This window comes from Periplaneta americana, chromosome 1 (assembly GCF_040183065.1).
Source record: "Periplaneta americana isolate PAMFEO1 chromosome 1, P.americana_PAMFEO1_priV1, whole genome shotgun sequence".
Classification (NCBI taxonomy): Eukaryota; Metazoa; Arthropoda; class Insecta; order Blattodea; family Blattidae; genus Periplaneta; species Periplaneta americana.
In genome coordinates, this window is record NC_091117.1 from 135,767,572 (window position 1) to 135,792,408 (window position 24,837).

At 36.0% G+C, this 24,837-nt stretch overlaps 3 protein-coding genes across 12 annotated transcripts in view; 2 read left to right on the forward strand and 1 right to left on the reverse strand.

Annotated features, from left to right (window-relative positions):
* LOC138701233 (pescadillo homolog) overlaps positions 1-994 on the forward strand; it is a 30,131-nt gene extending 29,137 nt beyond the window's left edge. Inside the window, exon 9 of the mRNA XM_069827921.1 lies at positions 197-994. Within this exon, the coding sequence (XP_069684022.1) occupies positions 197-466 (270 nt within the window). The 3' untranslated portion in view covers positions 467-994. The remainder of the gene's footprint in view (positions 1-196) is intronic.
* Positions 988-13,455, reverse strand: pelo (protein pelota). The gene is made up of 9 exons (XM_069827934.1): positions 13,273-13,455; positions 13,077-13,169; positions 10,950-11,100; positions 7,771-7,884; positions 7,534-7,674; positions 5,429-5,651; positions 3,026-3,218; positions 1,705-1,811; positions 988-1,472 (listed from the first exon to the last, which is right to left on the reverse strand). Exons 1-9 carry the CDS (start codon positions 13,311-13,313, stop codon positions 1,384-1,386), a joined length of 1,152 nt encoding a protein of 383 aa, XP_069684035.1. The 5' UTR covers positions 13,314-13,455; the 3' UTR covers positions 988-1,383.
* A 118-nt stretch (positions 13,456-13,573) lies between these two features.
* Positions 13,574-24,837, forward strand: part of LOC138701176 (CAP-Gly domain-containing linker protein 1-like) — a 463,706-nt gene continuing 452,442 nt past the window's right edge. For 9 of the 10 annotated variants that reach the window (XM_069827805.1, XM_069827820.1, XM_069827812.1 and 6 more), the window contains exon 1: positions 13,575-13,770. The gene's annotated coding sequence lies outside the window, so the exon portion shown is untranslated. Of the gene's footprint in view, positions 13,771-24,837 lie in introns of all 10 variants that reach the window. The other variant, XM_069827828.1, reaches the window with a different exon arrangement.

Genomic DNA, 24,837 nt, shown 5'->3' on the forward strand with positions numbered 1-24,837 from the left:
CCAATTTTATCTCACAAAAGTTCATTTTCTGAACCTGCATCGTGTCAGTTCCTATTTCGTGTCACTTGTAGAGAAGTTACATTTGCATTTGGGCTCACAGTTACAACTTGACATTTGCTATAACATGTATACACTTAACTTAATTTCTTGTTGCTTGAACTTCTAACAAAGCTACACGAAGTTCTTAATTTTCCAGAGGAAACAAATGGCTGTTACTACAGGTGTTGTTGCACAAGAAGATCCAGTTGAAAAAAAGAGGCAGGAACGACAAGAATATAAATTGAGAGAAAAAATGATAAAGAAGAAACATCGTAACCTTTATAAAAGCATGATGAAAGGCAGAGCAGAAAGAGGAAAAGAAGCATGGCTGTTAGAGAAGAAACGCAAACGTATTGATGAAGAACAAAAAGCTCTTCGAAAGGCTGAAAAGAAAGGAAAAAAAGTGAAAACATCAGGTGATATATAACAATGGTCTTGAAATGAAGCAAAGATGAGGGCATGGTAAGTAAGTTCTCAAACATGTGAACTCTTCTTATAAGCATAACTGAAGTTGGTGTGTTCTGTACATTAGGGAAGTCTTGCGAGAAAGTTTATCTGCATTTAAGTGAGCAGTGAAATGCTTGTGTACATTTCTGAAAGAGGTAACTATGAACATCTGTCTTTGGAGGTATTTATAAATATTGCTGTAAGAGTATTGTTATATATTTGAATAAATAATGTTCAGTTATATGAACAATTAATTAAATTAGGTGATCAAATAATGAGTAAGATTTCCTATTTTAGTTTTCTCTTTGAACTTTCTCTCTTCATCAATAATTAACAACTTTCAAAAATAGCAAAGTACAAACCTTTTCTGGTATGCTTATTCCTTGTGAAACTCTTTTGAAAGTTTATTATGTTGATCCTCTGGCTATCGTTTGCTTTTCTTATGATGGACAAGATATTTCTGTATAAGTGACAAGATTGCAGGATAATAAATTAAACACATTCTGGATTTTCTTGATTGTTAACTTTATGGGCTGTACAACCACAGTACCAATCAATACTCTGTGTAATAACATAATTCCATCAATGGAAGCAGGAAATGACTTGGCCTTATTCATTAACAATTGTAAAAGAGGTCAATGAAACAATGCTAAAATAGAAATTATCAAAAAGAAATAACGAAAAGGTAAGTTGTTACAAAATATCAACATACTATGTCAATGCGTGGTAATATTGTTGAACTTTTATGCCACTTGGCTATGATTCATAAATTAAAAATACGGTACACTTCATTTCTTAAATAAAAATAATATACCCTTTCCACATGTGTTTGCACTCAAAATAAATACATCTTCGTACATTAGAAGCACAGTTTACAGTTTCGGGTTATAATGTAATTCAGCTTTCCTGGTCACTTCCTTCTTCTTCATCCAATTCTGGCATTGGAAAACGCAAAATTGCAGCCACTCCTGTCAATTGATCGAGCTCTGAAATAACAGTTTAAATGAATGCCTATTAATTACATTTTAATGTTTAAAAAAATTTGTTTATCAAAGAAATCTTTTCGTTATATTTATTTTTCATTTCCACATTACATCAAGTTCTTATTATCAAACAGCTGAATATTTGCCACAGAATAAAAGATAATTGCGTTCAGTGAATAGGGAGTATTACAATACAGAAACATTAGAAATTATAAAAAAAAAAAAAAAAACTTACGTTCGCCAGAGACATGCATGCTTGAGAATATTTTTACTTCGCCCCCAGATTCACGTACACTGTCTACCAGAGCTACATACTGTTTCCGTAGCTTCACATCCTGGATCCTAAAAACATAAGATTTTATTAAAATTATTAAAACACCCATTCTTTCATATCAAAAGAATATGCAAGTACTCATCAGTGGGAGATAACTAAAGCTAGAGATGCTAATTTTAAAGTATACTTTTATTTTCATTTCCATAATGTATTATTTACTAAAACGAGTACAGCAAATACAATCTTTACTGGTGACAATTTGGAAAAGTTCTTTCCAAAAGATATGAGAGACTGATTAGATACTACCTGTATTAATACTCAAAAAGAGTGTTCCACATATCCTAAATTAAGTTTATCACCAGTTCTGTCAACAAGAAGCTGTTGATAATCTGTATCATACCATGAAAATAGATGGCGTATTTTATTTTAAATCCATAAAGTACAAAAGACAAGAGTATCTGTCATATATGTGCACAGGATTCTAAAGGAGCAATAATTACATAAGATATGGAGTACACTGAAACTTCAATAAGTCTCACTGTGTGTGTTAAGCAATGATGCTTTTAAGCCCCCTAAGAAGAGCGTTATCATTTTATACATAATATATATTGGCCAAGTAAGTATACAAAAAAATTATACTTGTCTTTGGGTGCAATGTGGAAGAAATAATTTTATCATGTTGGAATGTTAAGGACAATTATTAATGAATCATTTCTTTTATATATACATTTTTGTTGATTATGAAATTGAATTACTTTCAAGAGTACAGCCTATTGTTTTATCCTACTATACTTTTAAACATTTTATTCCTGTTAAAATGAGTATGCATACAATAATGTTGGGTTTTTTGTTATTGTTATACATGTCCCAACAGATTCGTATATCTAAGTTTGTAACTTACAAATTAAGCTGAAGGTATTTGTTTTCCTAAAAAAAATTAACCTTAAAACAATTTAGGCAATACAAGCATTTATTCATCTATATACAATTTTCGAGCTTTTTGTAGTACCAGACATTTAACCTAAAAAGTGTAAAATATATTCAGAGATGATCAAACAACTGATTATAATAAGCAATGGTTGAATGAGAACAGCAAGCTTCAATATTTTATTCCCATATCTGCTTTTTCCTTTACAAATATTATAGGATCTTTTTTAGTTGAATTCTAGTTCTCTTTACTGAGGCTTATGTATTGACAACATTTTTTGGGGGGAACCTTAATTCGAGTCCATTTAAATAAATTAAACTTATTGCTAGGGAAATCACAATTTCAAACACTTACCGAAAGAGATTATCTGATATGAGCAGCGTTTCAATAGCCTGAGCTTCATTAGCACGCTCAACATGTTTGGGACCATAAAATGCTTTGGCAGGCTCAGTCTGCAACATGGTGTAGAATGCTTCGAGAGCTCGAACTTCACCAGATGCTTTGGTGTCTGCCATTTTAGCTACTACTGAAGGATCTGTTAGAACTTCTGCAATATCAGAAAAATAATCATGATTATGAAGAAAATTACTGGTATGTTTTCGTTACAGTAGCATCCCCATTCAAGTTTATATTAGAAGTATCTTCAATACCTTTAATGAAGTTAGTATAAAATCTGAATTGAAAATTATTCTATAATGTGTACATTTGGCCTACATTACTAAACGAACTAATCAAAGCAAGATGTTATTTTATCTAAAATTACACATCATTAGTTTGAAAATAGGTGAACCATTGCCTGAAGAGCTAGTGCGTGCCATTTCATGCCGACCTGTTCAGTTCTAGTGAAATTTCTGTTGGATGAAAAATGGGAAAGTTTTTTTTTTTTTTTTTTTTTTTTTTTTTTGACCAAGCACTTAGGTTTTCACTACTATAATTTCACTATTTTCCTAGTAATCATCTTTCCTACCACATTTAGATCCATATACATAAAAGCACCCTGGCGACATTTAAGATTGGAAAGGGCATTTTCAATACAATTACTGCTGCATTTAGTTCATAATATTTTTAATTTTTTTTTTACGAGAGAACTGTTAATGACCTCATATCGAAACCTTCCTTAGTAGAAAGCACTCGCTCATCTGGCAGAGCAACTTGAGCACAAGACCTTACTCGGTATGTCCCATGACAGGATGCTGATTGATGTGGAATGGCACCTCTACTCTCTCCAAGTATGTGCCATTGTTTCTTAATGCAACATTCCAAGTAAGTATTCACACTCTTACAGTTGGTATGGACAGCCAAAACTGTATACTTGTTTATGTGTGTGCGCAGTTTAAGGAAAGATTTCGTAGTATGGACAGCCAAAACTGTATACTTGTTTATGTGTGTGCGTAGTTTAAGGAGAGATTTCGTAGTATGAACAGCCAAAACTGTGTACTCGTTTATGTGTGTGCGCAGTTTAGGGAGAGATTTCGTAGTATGGACAGTCAAAACTGTGTACTCGTTTATGTGTGTGCGTAGTTTAAGGAGAGATTTCGTAGTATGGACAGTCAAAACTGTGTACTCGTTCATATGTGTGCGCAGTTTAAGGAGAGATTTCGTAGTATGGACAGTCAAAACTGTATACTTGTTTATGTGTGTGCGCAGTTTAAGGAGAGATTTCGTAGTATGGACAGTCAAAACTGTATACTTGTTTATGTGTGTGCGCAGTTTAAGGAGAGATTTCGTAGTATGGACAGCCAAAACTGTGTACTCGTTTATGTGTGTGCGCAGTTTAAGGAGAGATTTCGTAGTATGGACAGTCAAAACTGTGTACTCGTTTATGTGTGTGCGCAGTTTAAGGAGAGATTTCGTAGTATGGACAGTCAAAACTGTGTACTCGTTTATGTGTGTGCGCAGTTTAAGGAGAGATTTCGTAGTATGGACAGTCAAAACTGTATACTTGTTTATGTGTGTGCGCAGTTTAAGGAGAGATTTCGTAGTATGGACAGTCAAAACTGTATACTTGTTTATGTGTGCGCGCAGTTTAAGGACAGATTTCGATAGGAGCTTATTAGTGGTTTCCTTGCCAGTCTAATATTGACCCATCAAGTGTCTTAATAAATATTCATTATGACTGTAGTTTTTGTATGTTAAAATTCTGCGAATTATTTTCTGTATCTGTATTCATATTCTTCACAGAATAAGATTCAAAATTTTTTACAAGGAAACATATCCTTTTCAGATATCACAGTTATTCAGTAACTTTCCAATGACAGCCTCAGAAATCTCCAAATGGTATGATCTATTAAGAATACACACAAAATTAATATATTCTTTCCAAATAATTTTCTATAAATCAAATGTGGCATATATATATATATATGTGTGTGTGTGTGTGTGTGTGTGTAATTTTCACAAAAACTTAAAATTTTTCAAAATTGTTCTGTATCTCGCAGTTCTAACATACAAACATATAAATGAAGGGTCCAGGGGGAAAAGCGTTTAGTCCAAATTTGGTATATTCTATATTTTAATTAAATCTAGCAGTTAAAGTTGAGATCTTTAAGGTCCCCTAATCATATAGGGGAAAAACTCGCTCGGTTTCACATTATAACCATATTAAGAAAAGCCTTACACGAGAAGAAATTGTCAGTTATGAAAGTCTGTAAAGACTCTCCTAAAAATTTGCAAAATGTGACTAAACGTGTTTTTCTCCTAGACCCTTCAAATATAATTTTCATAAAAACTTCTAAAGAATTTTCAGTTGTTCTGTACCTCGCAGTGAATGCTTGAAGCCACTAGAGGAGTGAATCAGCATAAATTTACTCTTATTTTCTAGCAGAACTTTGTTGTCTAACTTTACTGCTTGTTGAAACATATATTCGTAGAACTGGTCACGTACAAAGCCAGGACTGGCAATGAGTACACACTTCACAATGTCAAAATTCACATGACGAAGGATTCCTTGCATCACACTCTCAAAGTAACGTTGCAGACCCTAGTTAACAAAGAAATAACCATTACTGTAAAACAGGTAATCAAACTTGATTGTTTTAACTTACAGCTAGTAAAATAATGCGATGGGAACATAAGTAAAGAACGAAAAACGCAGCATTTTTCTGAAATGGACATAATTCCTGCAGGGATGAATATTCCTTTATCAAATATCAGTTAAATTGTATATACAAGGGCTGATGAAGAAAGACTGAAACTGATTTTTTTCCGTAGCTTCCTTGATAATTATATGTCTGTACCTTGAATATCTGAAACGAGTGGGGTTTTGTGTATAATGTCATAGATGGCAGCACTGTCATACCGGTCAATTGGTAGTAAGTAATGCTCTGTGTTGTAGACCCTGCAAAATGAATGTGACATGAGAGGAGTAGTACAGAGTGATAAAATTCTGTTTTCACTTAAAGTATACAGCCTCAGAAACTTATAAAAAGCTGGTGAAGATGCACTATCTCGTGCAACAGTGTTTAGATGGTTGAAGGACTTCAAAGAAGGACGATTTTCCTGCGTTAAGCAAGGTAGGCCTGGTATTTCGGCCTCTGCTGTGACAAGTTAACATCAATTCAGCTGCTGTGATTATCCGAGAGGATTGGCAGATAATATTACATAAATTCAGTGAAGTGTTGCGAATTTCATATGGCATTATCTTTACAATTATGCATGATTATGTCCATATGACTGTGTTTGTGCCCATTGGGTGCTATGTCTGTTGACACCTGAACAAAAGACTGGAGACATGCCGTGAAGTGCTGTGTCTCTTTGCTGACGAAGGGGATACTTTTCTGGAATCAGTTATCACCAGTGATGAGTCATGGCCGCATCATTATGATCATGGAAGGAAAACAAGCCAGCACAATGTGGAAATCGCCAGGTTCACCAACACCAAAAAAGCCGAAAGTGTTCCATATGCAGGAAAAATATCACGTTTTTACTAACATGCAGTTCCCCCTCATCTATTGTTACAGGAGCATACTACACGTCAGTATTGGCGACAATGAGGAAGCACAATACAAAGAAACTACCACAACTTCATCAGAATGGATGGAGACTGCATCATGACAATGCACGATCTCACATCGCGAAATCAAGTAATGAATTTCTTGTTAAAATCAACATAACCTGTGTACCACATCTGCTTTATGGCCCAGATCTCGCTCTCTGTGACTTTTTTATTCCCATCACTAAAGGCAAAGCTCCGGGGAATCCAATTTGAGAACTCTGAAGCAGTGCTCAAGAAATGTGAGCCGATTCTCAAGGACCTGACACAGAATGCCTGTATCATGTGTTCGAGGACTGGAAGAAACGCACTATAACAAAAGCATTCAAGTAGAATGGAACTACTTTGAAAAAGGTCATGTAAACATTGAAGTAGAGTAATAAATATCTGTGAAAAAAAAAAATCGTTCTCAGTCTTCCTTCATCAACCCTCGTAATATGGATATTAAGCTTATATTAGACCTATATTAAAAATTTCATTTCATGTGTTGGAAATGCAGTATTTCACATTACAGATTTCAGAAAAATTCCACATCTTTGTTGCTATCACTCCAAAATTTCAATACTATTATAACACCAATTTCTTCAGCATTCAATGATTTCCATGCAGTTTTGGTAACCACCAAAGTGCTGTGCATCAAAGCAAACATATTCACTGAAGTATATACTTAATCAAAAGCTTACAATTTCGTCCTTTATGATCACTGGGAAATAGAATATTAATGATTTTTCTTTATTTACTTTCTTTTCCCCGCAATACTGTCACATTAATTTTAACCAATACTTTTGCAACCAGAGAACAGACTCCCAACAGCTATGACTTATTAAGATTTGTTGTTCAATGTAATTTACTGGAAACATAAGTAACTAACCTTTTCATGCTGTTGGACATTGCCTTTTCTTTTTCGTGGAATACATTGATCTATCTTGGCTCTCACCAAAGTCATGCTCGATGTGATGAGACAAATATGTGCTAATCCTTCTTGCATCACTACAGCAGCAACATCAGCATTCTGCAAGACAGATTAAGCTGTACGCATATCAACTTCAATCCCTACACCTAAGTTAGGTTGTGGCACATTACTTCCATCCCTTGCAGAAGAACATACCTGTGTTGGATCGCATGCTGTATCTACTCGCTCTAATGCAACAGAATCCCATTCTGATTTAGAGAGTGTAAATTTACGATTCACTTCCAGATCCAAAGTGTGATATGCACCCATCTGAAACAGAGTAAGAAGCATTTCATATATTGTATGTTGTAGAGCAATGGAAGGGGAAAGGAAATGATCACTCTAACCAATTATCTCCTGTCTCAGGAGTGCTGCCTTATGGGTGTCACTCATGAGGTTCCAACCAGTCTTCGGATTTCTGACTAAACATATATACATGGTAGAGCACGAACAGCTGAAGTTTGACTTTTGACGTTTGCTGAGCTAATCTCTGTTCTGTTTACAACATTCCCACATACTTTTTTATATCAGCATGAGCTTGTTTCTCGAAAAGTTTATCTACATGAGCTACCTATAAATCATGTACATTGTTTCCTGGTGTTTTTGAAATTCGATTATAATTAAATAAGCAATGAGCAATAACAGGCTTTGTCTCGTACGCAAAAGGTTAAAAAATATAATTGAAAACGACAAAAGCTTTTTCAAGAAATTACATCAACCTTTCAGAAAAGCACGGGTAGTCAAAATAGCAGGTAACCTTTATTTGCTTTTGAATACCGCAACAATTTTATTATATTGTTCATTTTATAAAAATATTAATGAGATGTGTACTTGGTCAAGTGCATAATTATATACAGTAGCGTGCAAATTAATCCGAACACGACATATTTTTACATTTTCTGTCATTGTTGGCCTCGCAGCTGCTCATACCGCTTTAATTGACATCTGTAGTACGTGTAATTCCATTGTTGAAGGTCTGTCATTATTTTTTTTATAATGTGTGACATTTTGCCTGTCGTTTTGTACTTATAAGCATTTCAGTTGTGTTGAAGACTTAATACTGCAATCCTGTGTACATTCTGTCGTCTTCACAAATGGATACAACTCCACGAAAACGGTCTAAAATTATAACATTAGCAGAGCATTCTTCTATGACACAGAGGCAAATTGCTGCAGAATGTCACATCGGTTTGGCTACTGTTAATTCGATCATAAAAAGATACAGGGAGACTGGATCCATCACACCCCAGAAAAAAGGAAACTGTGGCCGGAAAAGGAAGACTTCACCTGCAGTTGATCATTTAATTGTCAGGAAAAGTAAATTAAATCCTAGACTAACTGCTGTCAACTTAACCCGCGAGTTAATGGCTACCACTGGGGCGAATATTCACGTCACAACAGTGCGGCGTAGGCTTTTGGAAGCTGGACGAAGGGCTTGTAAGCCTATTAAGAAGCAACTGCTAACCCCTGTTATGTGCAAAAAACGCTTAATATGGGCAAAATTACATCAACACTGGACAGTGAATGACTGGAAGAAGGTACTTTTTTCCGATGAGTCTCATTTCGAGGTCCACGGCCACCGTGTTTCTTACGTACGGAAAGGATCCGAAAAAGTAACAGCAGCTCATCTCCAACAAGCACCCAAATACCCCCCTAAAGTAATGTTTTGGGGTTGTTTTACACATGAAGGGCCTGGAGCATTAACACCTATCAAGGGAATGATGAATTCTGACAAATATATTCACTTATTGGAAACCAGAATCGTACCCCAGCTGCAAAAATCATTTCCGGATGGCAGAGGTGTGTTCCAACAAGACCTGGCACCATGCCATACATCTCGAAAAACTACAGAATTCTTCAACAAGAAGAATATTCAGGTACTCCCCTGGCCAGGCAACTCACCCGACATCAACCCCATTGAGAACTTATGGTCAATTTGCAAAAGAAGAATGCAAAAAATGGATTGTTCTACAAAGGAGAAGATGATTTCTACCCTCATTGGTGTATGGTTTCGCGATGAAGAAATGAAGAATATTTGTGGGAAATTAGTGGAATCCATGCCAAATCGTCTCAGAACTGTTATTAGGAACAAGGGAGGCCACATAGATTACTGAGGTATGTCTTAGATCCTTTTTTTTATCCCGTTTGAGTGTTTTTGCATAATTACGTTGTTCGGATTAATTTGCATGCTACTGTATGTTCAAAATTCGTCCTACAATGCATCAAATGTCCAAAGTAGTTTTCTGAAGAGATGATCGTTTATGGGATACTTCTAGCTGGTACAGTGTGCGAGATAATTTCTCTTGTATAAAATACGATGGACAGGTTTCACATATTTATTTCTTAAACTTGTACATTTTTATTGTTGCGTATGTAGCATTTGGGTATGTATCTAACAAAATTATTATATAACAAATTTGTTAATTTCATCTACCAGTAGGCCTATATTATATCAGGTCTATTGGCTAACATGGTTTTGTCTGTGAAAACAATTTCTTATCAATAGATAGCCTACATCATTGTATTGTTAATTTGTCACGTGAGTTGTAATAATTATATAAGTGCGTCCCAATCAATGAATCTCTTTCAGATTCGGCTGCTCATATTTCCAATATATAAAGTTTTGCCATTAGTGTAATGACAGCGGGAGGGTAAATGTTAGGCCTGTACCAGAGTTTATGTTGTGTGTAGTGATGATCCAATGCACATATCAGATTTCTGTTTTTCGTGAAAATACGACAACAGAGTGTGAATTTGAAGTTCAGTTTGTTGATTATAACCTTCAGCTTCCTGAAAATTCTCCTGTTACGATTTTTTTTCGAGGGGGAGAGGCAACATACAATGATATGTGAATGTTTTTTTTTTTTATGTTTCTGTTGCACCTAAATCAGTGGTGAGAACATTGAGTAATACCGAATTGTTTTTTTTTTTTTTGTAATAATTCTGATGCTAAGTAATGTCGTTAGTGTTTTTCATGTCTCTGACACATGTTTTACTACTTGACACTACTACTGTATAGAGGCCCATATGTATGTTTGTATATTAAGGATGCAAATTTATTTGCATAATGAATTGCAACCAAACTTTCAAAAAGCTGTTGAAGAAAGCAATTTCAACTCATGAACAGATCACTAAGTATATGCTCCTCCTTCAAGATTTGTCAAAACAGAACTCTTTCATCAGGGTTGAACAATGGATAGTCCTTCTCTAGCAGAATTAAATACCTAATCATAAAATTCTGAAAGTAGAATAAAATAATGGACACCCAAACTAATAATCGTAAAAAAAATAAACTGCTAATAAACTACAATACTCTAATAAAATAACAAGCTTACCTTAACATATTGATTTTCTGCTATATTTCGTCCTTTTAGCCGAAGAACACATGCTTGTGTATCAAAGTCAATATTTTCAATGCGAATTGTTAATGTTGTACGAACACGGTTACTTGTTGATGAACCAGTAGCGGATTCATTTTGCACTTTCCTGAAAACAAAATTTTAAACAGATATGATTTACCTAGCTTACTGTTTCGTATTTCCTTATTATAATCTATGATTTTGCTTTACAAATTCCATTATTCAACTACATAATTAACGGTTTTATGAACAGGTATTCTTAGTGGATGTATACTCACAGCACTTTTTTAACCTTTCTTTTATTCGCAGTCAATTCTGGAAGCTTGAAATTATTTACACTGCCTTATTCTCGAATGAATGTAATTATGTACTGTAAGCTATATATACAAGTGAAGAGTTCACTGTCAGGTTTCCTATCTGCAATTCTTTTTAGTAAGTATGCGATAATTATATAAAGTCAATTATTAGAGAAAAAATTTATTTTTAAGATTAATTCATAATCTTTAAATGGAAATCAACATCAAGAGGAAGTGAAAGATCGTAAACTACAGATGAGGAGGCGAGACCTGGCATGTGAGCTATGTGATAGGGGAAAGAATTAGCTATTAGAAAGAGAATTTATTTCATTACGGTTAATATTATATGAATCTACCAACACGGAAATTCATCTCAGATTAAAACCTATCTTCCTCCTCCATACCCATTGGTTATATAGCCACGGCAGATGAGGTAAGGTCACAGGACAGGTCTTGCCTCCTCTACTATACATGGGAACATGATATTCAGAAAGATTAAACATTTCTGGAAATAAATAATTGGTTAACTTGTACACAGAATAAGAGAAATGGAAAGCACTGTTTGAGAAGGTCAAAACATTTAAATGACGTGTGCCTAAGCTACTTTATAGATAATGTAGACCTATACATATACATAAGTGTTCTCTCCAAGAGCAGGTCTTTCACTGCAAACCCAGCATTCTCCACTCTTTCCTATTTTCTGCCTTCCTCTTAGTCTCTGTATATGATCCATATATCTTAATGTCGTCTATAATCTGATATCTTCTTCTGCACCGAACTGTTCTCCTGTTTCATTCCTTCTAATGCATCCTTCAGTAGGCAGTTTCTCCTCAGCCAGTGACCCAACCAATTCTTTTTTTCTCTTCCTGATAAGTTTTAGCATTATTCTTTCTTCACCTACTCTTTCCAAGAAAACTTAATTTCTTATTTTGTCTGTCCATTTCACACACTCCATTCTTCTCCATATCCACATCTCAAATGCTCCTATTTTCTTCTCTTCACTTCGTCCAAAGTTCATGTTTCTGCCCCATACAATGCTACACTCCACACAAAGCACTTCACTAGTTTCTTCCCCAGTTGTTTTTTCCAGAGGTCTACAGAAGATGCTCCTTTTTCTATTAAAAGGTTCTTTTGCCATTGCTATCTTCCTTTTGACTTCCTGACAGCAGCTCATGTTACTGCTAATAGTACACCCCAAGTATTTGAAGTTGTTCACTTGCTCTACTGTCTCATTTAGTATTCGCAAGTTTACCTTCTTTATTTTTCTTGCGACAACCATGGTCTTCGTCTTGTTTGGATTTATCTTCATCCCATACTGCTCACAGCTGTCATTTAGCTCCAGTAGCATATCCCTTAGTATCGCCTTCTCTTCTGCTAAAAACGCCATATCATCAGCAAACCTTATGCACTTTATTCTTCTTCCTCCTACTATCACCCGTCCCATATTCTGAAAACAGTTCTTCACCAAAGCCTTCAAGTAGTTTAGTATGATGTACCGAATTACTAGCCAATGTGCAGGAAAAAACCAAAATCAGTAACTGAATGTAATACCGAATGAAAACCGACACCCTTTATGCACGTATCATTTCCTCAGTGTACTCCTTTATACAACATAATTATAAAATGTGACGAGTTTGGAAGTTCACTATATTGGTAAGCTACTCAAAGGAGTGTCTGATTTTTCTCTCAAATTCACAGTTTTATTTTTTTTTAAGTAATATCAATATTACATGAGCAAGCACCACTTCGGTTTAAGTGTACTACATACACGTTACATACGTACGTACGTTAAGCCGAAATACCTCACCTTATTGTAGATGCACGAACACAATCTCCTTCACTAATAAGGTTGTAAGCATGCCACATATCCTCCGACTCTTCCGGCATAAGGGTGACACTCCTAAATACGAATATCATGTAATTAATTATAGCGGTTCACAGAGTTCTAGAAAAATAACCTATAAGGTAGCAAATGTCAAATGTCGAACACTTATTATGCTTACCCTCCTCCATCTTTATCAACGTTTTTATTTAAAAGTTTCATTCCGCAATGGACTCTTTTACAGTATTCATTACAAAATATTGAAACTCAATTAATTGCTCAAGTAAATGGTTCATTTTCTTCTCCACGTTACAAACCTGTAACAAATTTCACCATACACCGGAAATTAAGAAATATACAACACATGACCAGAAGTGACGTAAAAAGTTACGCACAGTGGTGTCACAAGTGATACATTGAAAAACTAAAATCAGTGCTACCATCATAACAGTATTTCGAATGATGACGTCCGCCATTCCAAATCTTCGCTCATTCTGCGTGAACGTTGTGCCGTTGAGTGTTGTGGTAGCCGTGGTAGTTCTAGTTCGATGTCAGATGTCTTGAATCAGGTGGTGTTGTGTTTTGGTTCTTGTGTTCCGTAAGTAGTGCGTTTAGATGTGTTGTGGTGACTATAATGACTTGAATTAACAAGTTCAACAGGACAGTGGACTTCTAATATGTGAGTTAGTACTTGGCATTACTACATTATTTATCATAAATTGATAGAATTCTTGGTATTAAAATGTTGTTTATGTTAGTTGTAACCTTAGGATCGCGACCCCTGGTAGACTCGAACAGCTGTAGATAAGTGTACTTATGTTTACTGTTATAAAAACTGTATATAATCTTGATAATCTTTTGTAACTGCAGCTATACTATAGTAACTGAAAATAATGTGGTCTTGTGACACGTTCCATTAGTTACCCTACTCATGTAATGTTACTTTTGTTTTTGGATACATGTAGATACGATTTAGAAAGTAAAAATTAGACTAATTTCGTACATATTGTAATTGTGCCGTAATTGCCTATAAAAAACGCATAAAATAAAATAAATTCAGATTCGTTGTACAACAATACATGTTTGACGTAGAATATGAAGCAAAGACGATTAGTGCATTTTATTGTTTCCAAATAATAGGCTATTAATTTATATTACCATCAGTGTTGCCATGTGTAAGGATTTATCCCTTGGTGTAGAGATTTATCACACAAAAACGAATGTAGGAATTAAAAAAAAATTGTAGAGATTTTCAATGTTTTTTTTTTTTTTTTGTCTGCTTATTTGCTCTTAAAACGGAGCAAGAACCCTAACATAGGCCTACTGAGAAACTCGTGATCCGAATAGCTAATGTTCTATAATTTTGTGGGCACAATCGCCTTCATTTTTATGCTCAAGAGTGATGAAAATCGTGGATTCGCCAGCCTTTTAGGAATCTCTCCCTCATTGTTACTCAGAATCATAACACATCTACACAATCACACAAGAGCTTCTCTGCTTCTGTATTCACAAAGTCAGCTATAGACTACAGTCATTTTATATCATCTCAGAATTTATTTTTTATTTAAATTTGTTAATTAGGGGATCAAGTGAAATGCTTGAGCTTTGAATGGTCAACAGTCTCATTTACGCCTAGCACATTTGAGGGTTCTAGCATGGTATATGCTATGCTCCAACCACGAGAAAGTCTCTGCGGGATGAAACGAAGCGGGGGTAATGCTGTGAATGAATGTTGATATCATAAGGTCACACACGTGGGTACTTGCATCTCTATTGGCTCGCTCTCACAGCACAAACAATAATATTGTTACACACATATTTATACTACGGTACCCTAGTTACAAAATTGGATCACTGTTAATCTCCTGGTCTTTTAATCCCTCCGTATAGGAAATAACATATGCGGGAGAGCGCATGGTTTTTAACTGACGTTATAACGATAATATTATCTACTTCGCTCTAATAGATGACGCAATAGTAAGCACATTCCTTTCACGGTTGATCTTCTAGTTGGGGAACAGTAGTCCACACCTGTGGAGTAACGGTTAGCGCGTCTGGCCGCGAAACCAGGTGGCCCGGGTTCGATAACGGTTGGGGCAAATTACCTGGTTGAGGCTTTTTCCGGGGTTTTCCCTCAACCCAATATGAGCAAATGCTGGGTAACTTTCGGTGCTGGACCCCGGACTCATTTCACCGCCTTCATCTCATTCAGACGCTAAATAACCCAAGATATTGATAAAGCGTCGTAAAATAACGTACTAAAATAAAAGAAAAGCGCGGTATAATATAGTCACAATTCTGTTGAAGAGACAGTCTTTTAAGCTATTAATTGAAAGCATTCTGATACAATAATGTAATCGTTGAAGTTTGAAGGCTTCAGTATTCTTTGAAACATCGTGATCACATTATATAGCGAAAAAAAAAAAAAAAGCTGGATACTAAATGATTGGACCGTTAAGTTTTGATTTGACCAACGTAGGGATTTTTAAACATGTAGCTAGGCTATACGGATTTCCGTCTGAAAAACCTGACAACACTGATTTTCATTTTAATGGCATTGAATTTGAGTTAGAATGCACGAAGCACGAAAATGTGTTATTCTTAGCGGGTTTATATGGTTGCTTATAGTTATGATTTTCTATTGATGAACATAAAATTGACGTAAGGAACACTATAAAAAAATAGCCAGAGAAAAGGACAAGGAACGAACATACTGTACACCTGCAGTTTTAACATTCCATGGCAGTGCCACAATGTCTGTACTGCAATGAAGCATGGATAGGCTACACAGAAATAGAAATAAAATTCACTTACCAGTAGCCGAAATAAGAGTTTTGTGATGAATTGAAGGTTGTAATACTGTAGACTGTAGAACAAGCACATTAATTAATTCATTCAAAGTGTTCCACCCGAGGACAGGTCTTTCACTGAAAACCCAGCAATCTCCAATCTTTCCTATTTTCTACCTTCCTCCTAGTCTCCGCATATGCATAAGCGGAGAAAGAACCGTTTCCTTGGGGGGGGAGGGGGAGCAAAACCATAGAATTCCCATATAACTAAGTTATGGGGGACATCATTTACCTCATCCCCCCGTTATAGCTTAATCGTGGTATAGTATATCGGAATATGATCATTTAATAAAGTATTTTCGGGGGCATGTTTCTTACAGAGTTGCGTCCATATCCGCGATGTTTCGGACCGAGTTATATAGGACTTGAACTGTAGGTCTACTACACATTATAATAGGGCATAACTTAAAACAATCTCCCTCTTTTTGTCTCTCTTACAGAAACACATGCATACATCAATAAAACTACGTAACAGTGCTAACAGAAACTCATTTATATGAAGCTTACCTTGCGAAGATATCATAATCATAATCTAAACTCGCCGTATTCATAGACATTCTTAGCGCGGGCTACCGGTGGATGATCAGCGTTTTTCGTATTCATAAACCAGTGTTAGCGATAGGATATGATTTGAATTCTGTACAAGTAACCAGTGGATAGCCGGGGCTAGTTTAGTACGCTCGTAGCGCGTGCTGCGAAATGTCTATGAATAGCACCCTCATTATTTTATTTAATCTCGTCTTTAAGTTTACACAGTATACCGGGATCGCTTTTCTTTTTTTCTGCATTGTTGTGCAGTATGTTATTCATATTTCTCCAAGTGTCGGCCTGAACACCTGCAGACTTCTAGCACATGAGTATAGGCTGTTACAAAAGAAACATTACAATGCTTCTATTCCTCAAATGAGGTATAGAAATTCTTATACATTCAGAAATTTAAAATAAATGTTATAGTCCAGACACATGATCTGAAGACATTAATTCGTCAATTTAAGCACAGAAACTTAATCATAAACAAAAGCAAAAACGATCTTTTGAATTCAATATTTTCCAACGTTAAAAAAAAAGTTCAGACAAGTTTGCGGGGACAGTGCCCCCCATAACTCCGCCTATGCGCAAATGATTCATGTATCTTAATGTTGTTTATTATCTGATAGGCTATCTTTCTTGCAGTGCATCCTTCAGTAGGCAGTTTCTTCTTAGCCAGAGGCTCAGCTAATTTCTTTTTCTCTTCCTGATCAGTGAGAATTTTTTTTTCTTCATCCACGCCTAGCACAGCTTCATTTCTTATTCTGTCAGTTCATTCTTCTCCATGTTCAGATTTCAAATGCTTCTAGTCGTTTCTCTTCACTTCGTCGTTTTGTCCATGTTTCTACCCATACAATGCCACACTCCACACAAAGCACTTCACTAGTCTCTCCCTTAGTTCTCCTTCCAGAGGTCCGCAGAAGATGCCCGTTTTTAATATTAAAAGCTTCCTTTGCCATTACTATCCTCACTGCCTCATTTCGAATTCGTAAATTCACCTTCTTTATTTTTCTTCCGAATAATCATCGTCTTCGTCTTGTTTGCATTTGTCTTCATCCCATACAGCTCACAGCTGTCATTTAGCTCCATATTAGCCTCAGTATAATTAACACAAACATTCATAATTTTAAATTGCATAGAAATTAATCTTATTATTCAGTTGAGAAGCTTTTGTCATCTAGTCTGCTGTCAAAAAATCTGAAAGTTAGAATTTATAAAACAGTTACAGTACCGGTTGATCTGTATGGCTGTGAAACTTGGACTCTCACTTTGAGAGAGGAACAGAGATTAAAGGTGTTTGAGAATAAGGTTTTTAGGAAAATATTTGGGGCTAAGAAGGATGAAGTTACAGGAGAATGGAGAAAGTTACACAACGCAGAGCTGCACGCATTGTATTCTTCACCTGACATAATTAGGAACATTAAATCCAGACGTTTGAGATGGGCAGGGCATGTAGCACTTATGAACGAATCCAGAAATGCATATAGAGTGTTAGTTGGGAGACCGGAGGGAAAAAGACCTTTGGGAAGGCCGAGACGTAGATGGGAAGATAATATTAAAATGGATTTGAGGAAGGTGGGATATGATGGTAGAGACTGGATTAATCTTGCTCAGGATAGGGACCAATGGCGGGCTTATGTGAGGGCGGCAATGAACCTCCGGGTTCCTTAAAAGCCAGTAAGTAAGAAAGTATCAAATACTGTAGCATTTCATATAGCCTACAGCGTAACACTAAACATTGAAAGGAATAAGTTTGGTAGATACCATAAGAGTTGACTAAAATCACAAACATGGGACAAACTATTATCCTCAGCCATACGAGAAGAAGAAGTTTTATTATTGAACCAAGCATATAAAGATACATACATACATACATACATACATACATACATACATACATACATACATACATACATACCATACATACATATTGCAAAAATGCATATAGGCTTATACATATACGCTTTTTTAATTTCTATATTTTAACTAAAGTTAAACAAGTTCATCTAAAAATTTAAAATTTGGTATTATTATTATTATTATTATTATTATTATTATTATTATTATTATTATTATTATTATTATTGCTGTTACTGGTGAATGTGTTAGTGACGATATTGTTAATCGAGATATTGTATATAATAACTTGGAACGTTAAAGTGGGCGCCTGTTCGGGAAAAACTACGTTACCATTTCTGTAATAGGGCCTACTCGATGGTCTACGCGCATTTTGCTTCTCAGCGGGAGCGTGCCGATGCAACCCGAAACTCATTTATTCCAGCGGCAGCGGGCCGATGCAACCGCAAATTACATAATTGAAAAAATAACTTAAGTTTGAATTGAATAGCATCGTATTTATAGTATACTAGTCCATATTACATTGAAGATATTGCTAGGTAGTGGCTTGAGCAGGGAATGCTACATTTATCTTCTTGCATTGGTTAGCCATCGATATTCATTAAAAGTTCAAGTTCTTTGCTTTACGACTATGCAAAGATAATGATCATGAAGGTTCTTTAAGAGACATTCTATTTTATTATTCCCCCATTATGGGAGGGCACGAACTAGGATTGTCCTCGCACGCAGGCCGCTCGGGTGAGCCCATTGTACAGAAATGGAATTAAAAAATGGGCAGAGTCTTGGTAGCAGTCTCCTCTATGTAAGCAACAGGCTTCGCAAGACTGTCCGCAAATAGCATACATTTAAGCGTCCTTGTTTACTGCACATGTGCAGTGCGTTGCATCTGAAACTCGGTAAAATTAGGTGACCCAAATTGTATTTCTGAGTCTGTATTACTACCCGGGATGAAATGGTGTGCATGCCCGCGCCGCCTCCGAACTCCCTTACAGCCTACATTCCTTTTCCTCAATTCCACGAGTTACCATGAGCTCTGTGGAAACCTAGGAATGGTAGAATTTTGATAGCGAAATGAGTCCGACGTCCAACGTCGAAAGTAACCCAACAATTTTGCTTCGATTGGTTGAGAGAAAATCTCGGGGGGGGGGGACTTCAACCAGGTAATTTTCCCCAACCAGGATGTGAACCCGGGCGCGCTCGTTTCACAAACAGACGTGCTAACCGTTACTCCATAGCGGTGAACCTTTAAGAGACATACAGTAAATGATTCGATTTAAGATACCGTAAGCCGTAAGGAAAAGAGATAAAATGTGTTTACTCCGACAGTTGCTGTGTATCGATCTTCTCTGTATTGTTGACTTGTTTGTAAACGTTTCTGTTTATTGGCATACCAACGTCCATAATAAGGAATTAATCTAAAATGTGTTTTCGCTATGATTTTTATCTTACTGGATTTGCGATATTATTATTATTATTATTATTATTATTATTATTATTATTATTATTATTATTATTATTATTATTATTATACAGTAGAACGCGTTTTTTGTTATTTCGATGAAAGAGCTAAGGATAATATAGAGACTTCCGGCCAGCATCGTGTAATTTAGACTGGTAGACTACCGGTATTTTGAATAGACTATGTTTAATGATTTACAGTAATTATCGAACTACTCAGACATTTGTAATTAATTAAATAAATAAATGAATTTTGATTTTTTACATAATGAATATACAATAACTTTCCAATGATGTTCAGCGTATTAATAATCCACCACTGCTCTATTCACCGAACTACTGCTATCCCCCCTTTCAACTCTTCCTCCGGAAGTCATGTACCAAACAAACAACGCTACTCAAGTAAGTCGGCGCTATCATGAGCGACTTTTGGCTGCCCATGTTGTGTAGCAACGGTCATCAGCACAGTGCACCGTCGAGCTAGCGTCTCTTACCCTCGGATAAGACATTGCACTGGCGTGCATCCGTGGCTGTTGGCGGGTATGCTTCCTTTCTCTCCCTTCTGCATGGCAGTGCATATTGCGATACACTTCTTACCCGTTACCCATTTCAGCGAGTTCTGACAATCACTGGTGCATAGTAAAAGGTGATTTTAAATAGATATAGTGTATTGTAATGTGACCCACGTAGACTGTCAACTCAAGAAAGATGACCTAAAAACAGAACACTATGGAAATATATAGTATAAACTTCAAAGCTCATGAACCTGAAGTAGTTTTAACGGAATAAGCAACAGTACTCTAAAACATCTTTTGGTTGATTCAGTATCGTTATTTCACGTGCGGATGGCGACAGGATCATCTTGGCTGTCTGCGCATGCGCGGAATGCGCGGACTTGGTTAATAAAAACCTAAACTAACCAAACCTAACCTTCATATTTGCAAGATGTGTAACCGGAGCACGAAGAGAACTTTTTGATTAATTTGATCTTGATTTGATCTGGAATGTACACGCGAAAATAAATCCAGGTAAGGTTCACGCTGGCACTGCATGAGAAATTCCCTTTCTTCCCCGCCGAACACCGCGCAGCAACTTGAGTGGCATTAGAAAAAAACAAAGGTATATGTAAAAAATCTCAACTATCTGTGTAGATGTTCGATAAAAAATTGTATTATCGTTTTTGAAAACTCGCCTATTTAAACTAGGCCTAATGTGAAGTCTGCGCTTGGTGAGTTGCACAGACTTTCTCTATACGTGGTCTTATGGTTGAAAAGCTGAACGGAACATTATTGCAGGTGGTCACGTTTCATTGGTAAAGTCTGTCTCAAAATAAAATGTACCATATCAAAGACTTCATTGCAAATAAAAATGCGTTGTAAAGGTACTTTCTGGATCGCATAAATTCCAAAATTTCTCGACACATTCCATGGAGCTGCGAGGTGTGTCGCGACACACCGGTTGGGAACCCCTGCATTAATGTAAGCCCAGAAACTTAATCACAAACAAAAGCTAGAAAAATCTTTTGAATTCATTATTTTCTAACGTCAATGGAAAAAAAAAAGAGTTCAGACAAGTTTGAGGAGGGGGGGGGGGCAGTGCCTATGAGGAAGCGGTTTGGAAGAAGCAGTCATGGCATTTTGTAACGGTCCTATCATAGGTATAGTAGGCCTATGCAGTGGCAGAGAAAACTTAAAACGTACGGTACGATATCCGATCTGGGGGATCAACATAGAAAATCCTCAATACCATTCCAGAACTCTAATTCAGCTGCTGTTTCCTTGTGTAATGTTGCCGACTAATCAGTTCAAGCTTCAAATAATTGTTGTAGTGTCACACTTCTTCGCTGTCAGCCTAATGGAGGCGGTGGTCAATTACATAATGACAGACAGGCAGAGTTGTTAAGGTTGCAGAGATCATGGCGCTTCGAAGTGTGGTACGATTAAGAAAGAAAGAGACAGAGATAGCTTTCATTTGATAGGAATTTCTACGGTGTTTGCGCCGTGTCAGCGGAGGGGAAAGCTCCTCGTCTCCATGGCGACGGGAAGTTTCTTTGATCAAGACGTTTGGGTTCTTTCTTTATGCTCCGTTACAAATGTGTAAACTACAGGAGATTTCGCCCAATGCATGGGCATATCTACGAGTAAGTCATTATTTTGGGGTTTTACGATCTACATACTAAAAGACATCTCGCAGTTTGATAATGATGTAAACAGAGAGAATATTTTTCCCCACTCCATGATTGACGACAGACAAATGTGGATACGTCTATTTGTCCTATAGGCCCTAAGTAAGAATGTTAACTCATTTGAATTTCATGCTGATGAGAAGACTTTTCGCAGTAACTGAAGTGGTAGCATATGTAAACGCAATATAACAAACCCGGATTCGATTTCTGAGAGGGAAATACAGACGTAGATAAATTTAGACTAAAACGTTTTTCTTGGAAACATAATATAATTTGTCATAGCAAATATCAGTATAATTCACAGAGTCTCTATTGTTGTAAATATGATTGTTTACATCTTCTGGTATATTTTTCCAATGGTTAAGTATATTTTTCGGGCTATGTTGGTACTACTGGTGTTTTAATTATACTGTATACTGCAAAAGATGTTCTTCCATGGCCTGCAAGAAGACCGGACATGAACGAAATTGAAACTCTGTGATCTATAGGTACTGAAGAAGAAAGTGAACAAAAAGAGGCTTACAACAAAACATGGACTCACTTAAGCACTGTCTGATATCTGGCTAAATGATGCTGATATTCAAAGAAAGTGTCAAACTTTGGTTTTCAGCATCTCTGGCAAAATCAACGTGTTAATGAAGAATAAGAGATTGTTCACAAAATATTTGTAACCTCAAGACTCAATTTTCTGTTCATTATAGCTGTGCAAAATACATTTTTGTTCATTATTTCTACCGATAAATACAGCTTCGTTGCACATATGATTAATTTAGTCTAATAATTTGTCCACGTCTGTAATTTATCTCTCTTACGTATAAATTGGATTGTTCTTACAAGGGGATTGAACCCATCAGCCCTTACAGCTCTGATATGTCTAATTCTTGACTTGTCGTTCAACGTCTTGTCTTTCTCTTGGCGTAGACTTAATGCGGAGTATTGTAGGCTGCTTTGGGAAATCTCTCTTCATCCATTACGCCCTGAACTTAATACAAGATCATACCGATCTACAAGAACGACAAAGAAAGAAAAACATGAGTTCCATTACTCTATTAAACTCGAAGTTTGCTATTAATAGGCTACTGTATTATATGCGAAATAAGGCTTATTTTTGGTCCAATTATCAGACCGACCTTCGTCATTTATTTTCTTTCAATTTATGAAGAAAATCGTCTAAATCAGGCATTTCCAACTGCTGGCCTGCTGGCTCTGTGACGTCACACATCTCTGCTCTCGAGAGGGATAGCATAATATGTAAATGGGCAATGTAGGAGGAGTCGCAGTGGAAGGGATGGAGATGTTTAAACAACCTCTCTCACGTGCTCTTTCAGTTCAGTTCTGATCAGAGAAGGGAAACGCGCTCCGACGTCACAGGTAGGCTAGTTGGAAATGATGGTCTAAGGGTCGATTTCATCAAACATGTTTAACTTTGTTATTTAAAGTCTTTTTAATTGACACTTAACGGACAATGCATTTCACCAACACAAATTGGGCTTTAAGCTCTCATTAAACTACATTTAAGTTAATTAATGAATATTTGATCACTTAAATAATTAATTCTTCATTAGCGACAATAATTTTCATCATGGCGAGGAGAATGATGGACTTGATATTTGAAAATGATGATTTCTTATCAAGACGGACTAAAATAATTTCCGAAATGGAAGATTATTTTAATACAATGGACGTAAAATATTTTCAAATGAGGTTTAAGCTAAGCAAAACATAAGCATTCTATATTTTGAATAGTATAGACTGTGATTTATAATTTCCAACATGATAGTTAACTTACAGTGCTTCATAATATTACTATTTAAATGATAAATTTATTGAATAAACGTTTAATCAGTCTTCGGTTGCCTAAAATACGGCAACTAAAGTAATATGAATAATAAATTTATAATGTAGGATTATATTACACTTGAAGGCACTGGAATAGCGCAAATCCATGAAGTCTTTCCATGTTGCATGTTGCATATTTCCTTGTATATACTTTCACATTATTCGGTTTTGTCTTCAGTATTGATGAATGTTTTTTTTACATTGAAATATATTTCTACTTATTTTCAACCTTCTTCTTTTGTCCTAAATTCTGCCGATCCGTCTTTTTGCTTACGATGATTTTCTTTATTTTTTTATTTTAGTAGGTTATTTTACGACGCTTTATCAACATCTCAGGTTATTTAGCGTCTTAATGAGATGAAGGTGATAACGCTGGTGAAATGAGTCCGGGATCCAACACCGAAAGTTACCCAGCATTTGCTCATATTGGGTTGAGGGAAAACCCCGGAAAAAATCTCAACCAGGTAACTTGCCCCGGCCGGGAATCGAACCCGGGCCACCTGATTTCGCGGCCAGACGCGATGACCGTTACTCCACAGGTGTGGACTACGATGATTTTAATATGTTTTGAGGTTACCTCTGTTTATGATGACATTTTATTGTCGTAATATAATAAATAAACTCATTATAAAGACCACTGCTTACATTAACGCGGCACATGGTCTTCGAAATTACTATGATTCTGAAGACCGTGATGACTTAATTAGGAATTAAATTGACTTTATTCTAAATGCGTATTAGTTTGGTGAAATGCAAACGAATTAAATGTGATTTAACTTTCGTATATAAGTAAAGTTACAATTATTTAATTCTGGATTAGTAACATTTTGGTGAAATCGACCCTAAGGCTGTACACAAGACTGCAAAATAATATTACTGAAAATATAAGTTCAATGGCATAATGGGACTTCTGTTGATAATTGCGAAAGAATTTAACTGTACTAAATTATACCTGCAATTGAAAACGAGGAGTATAATTTTCGGACGGGAAGTAGGCCAGTGAGTTTATTTTCAGGTCACGTTCGTACTT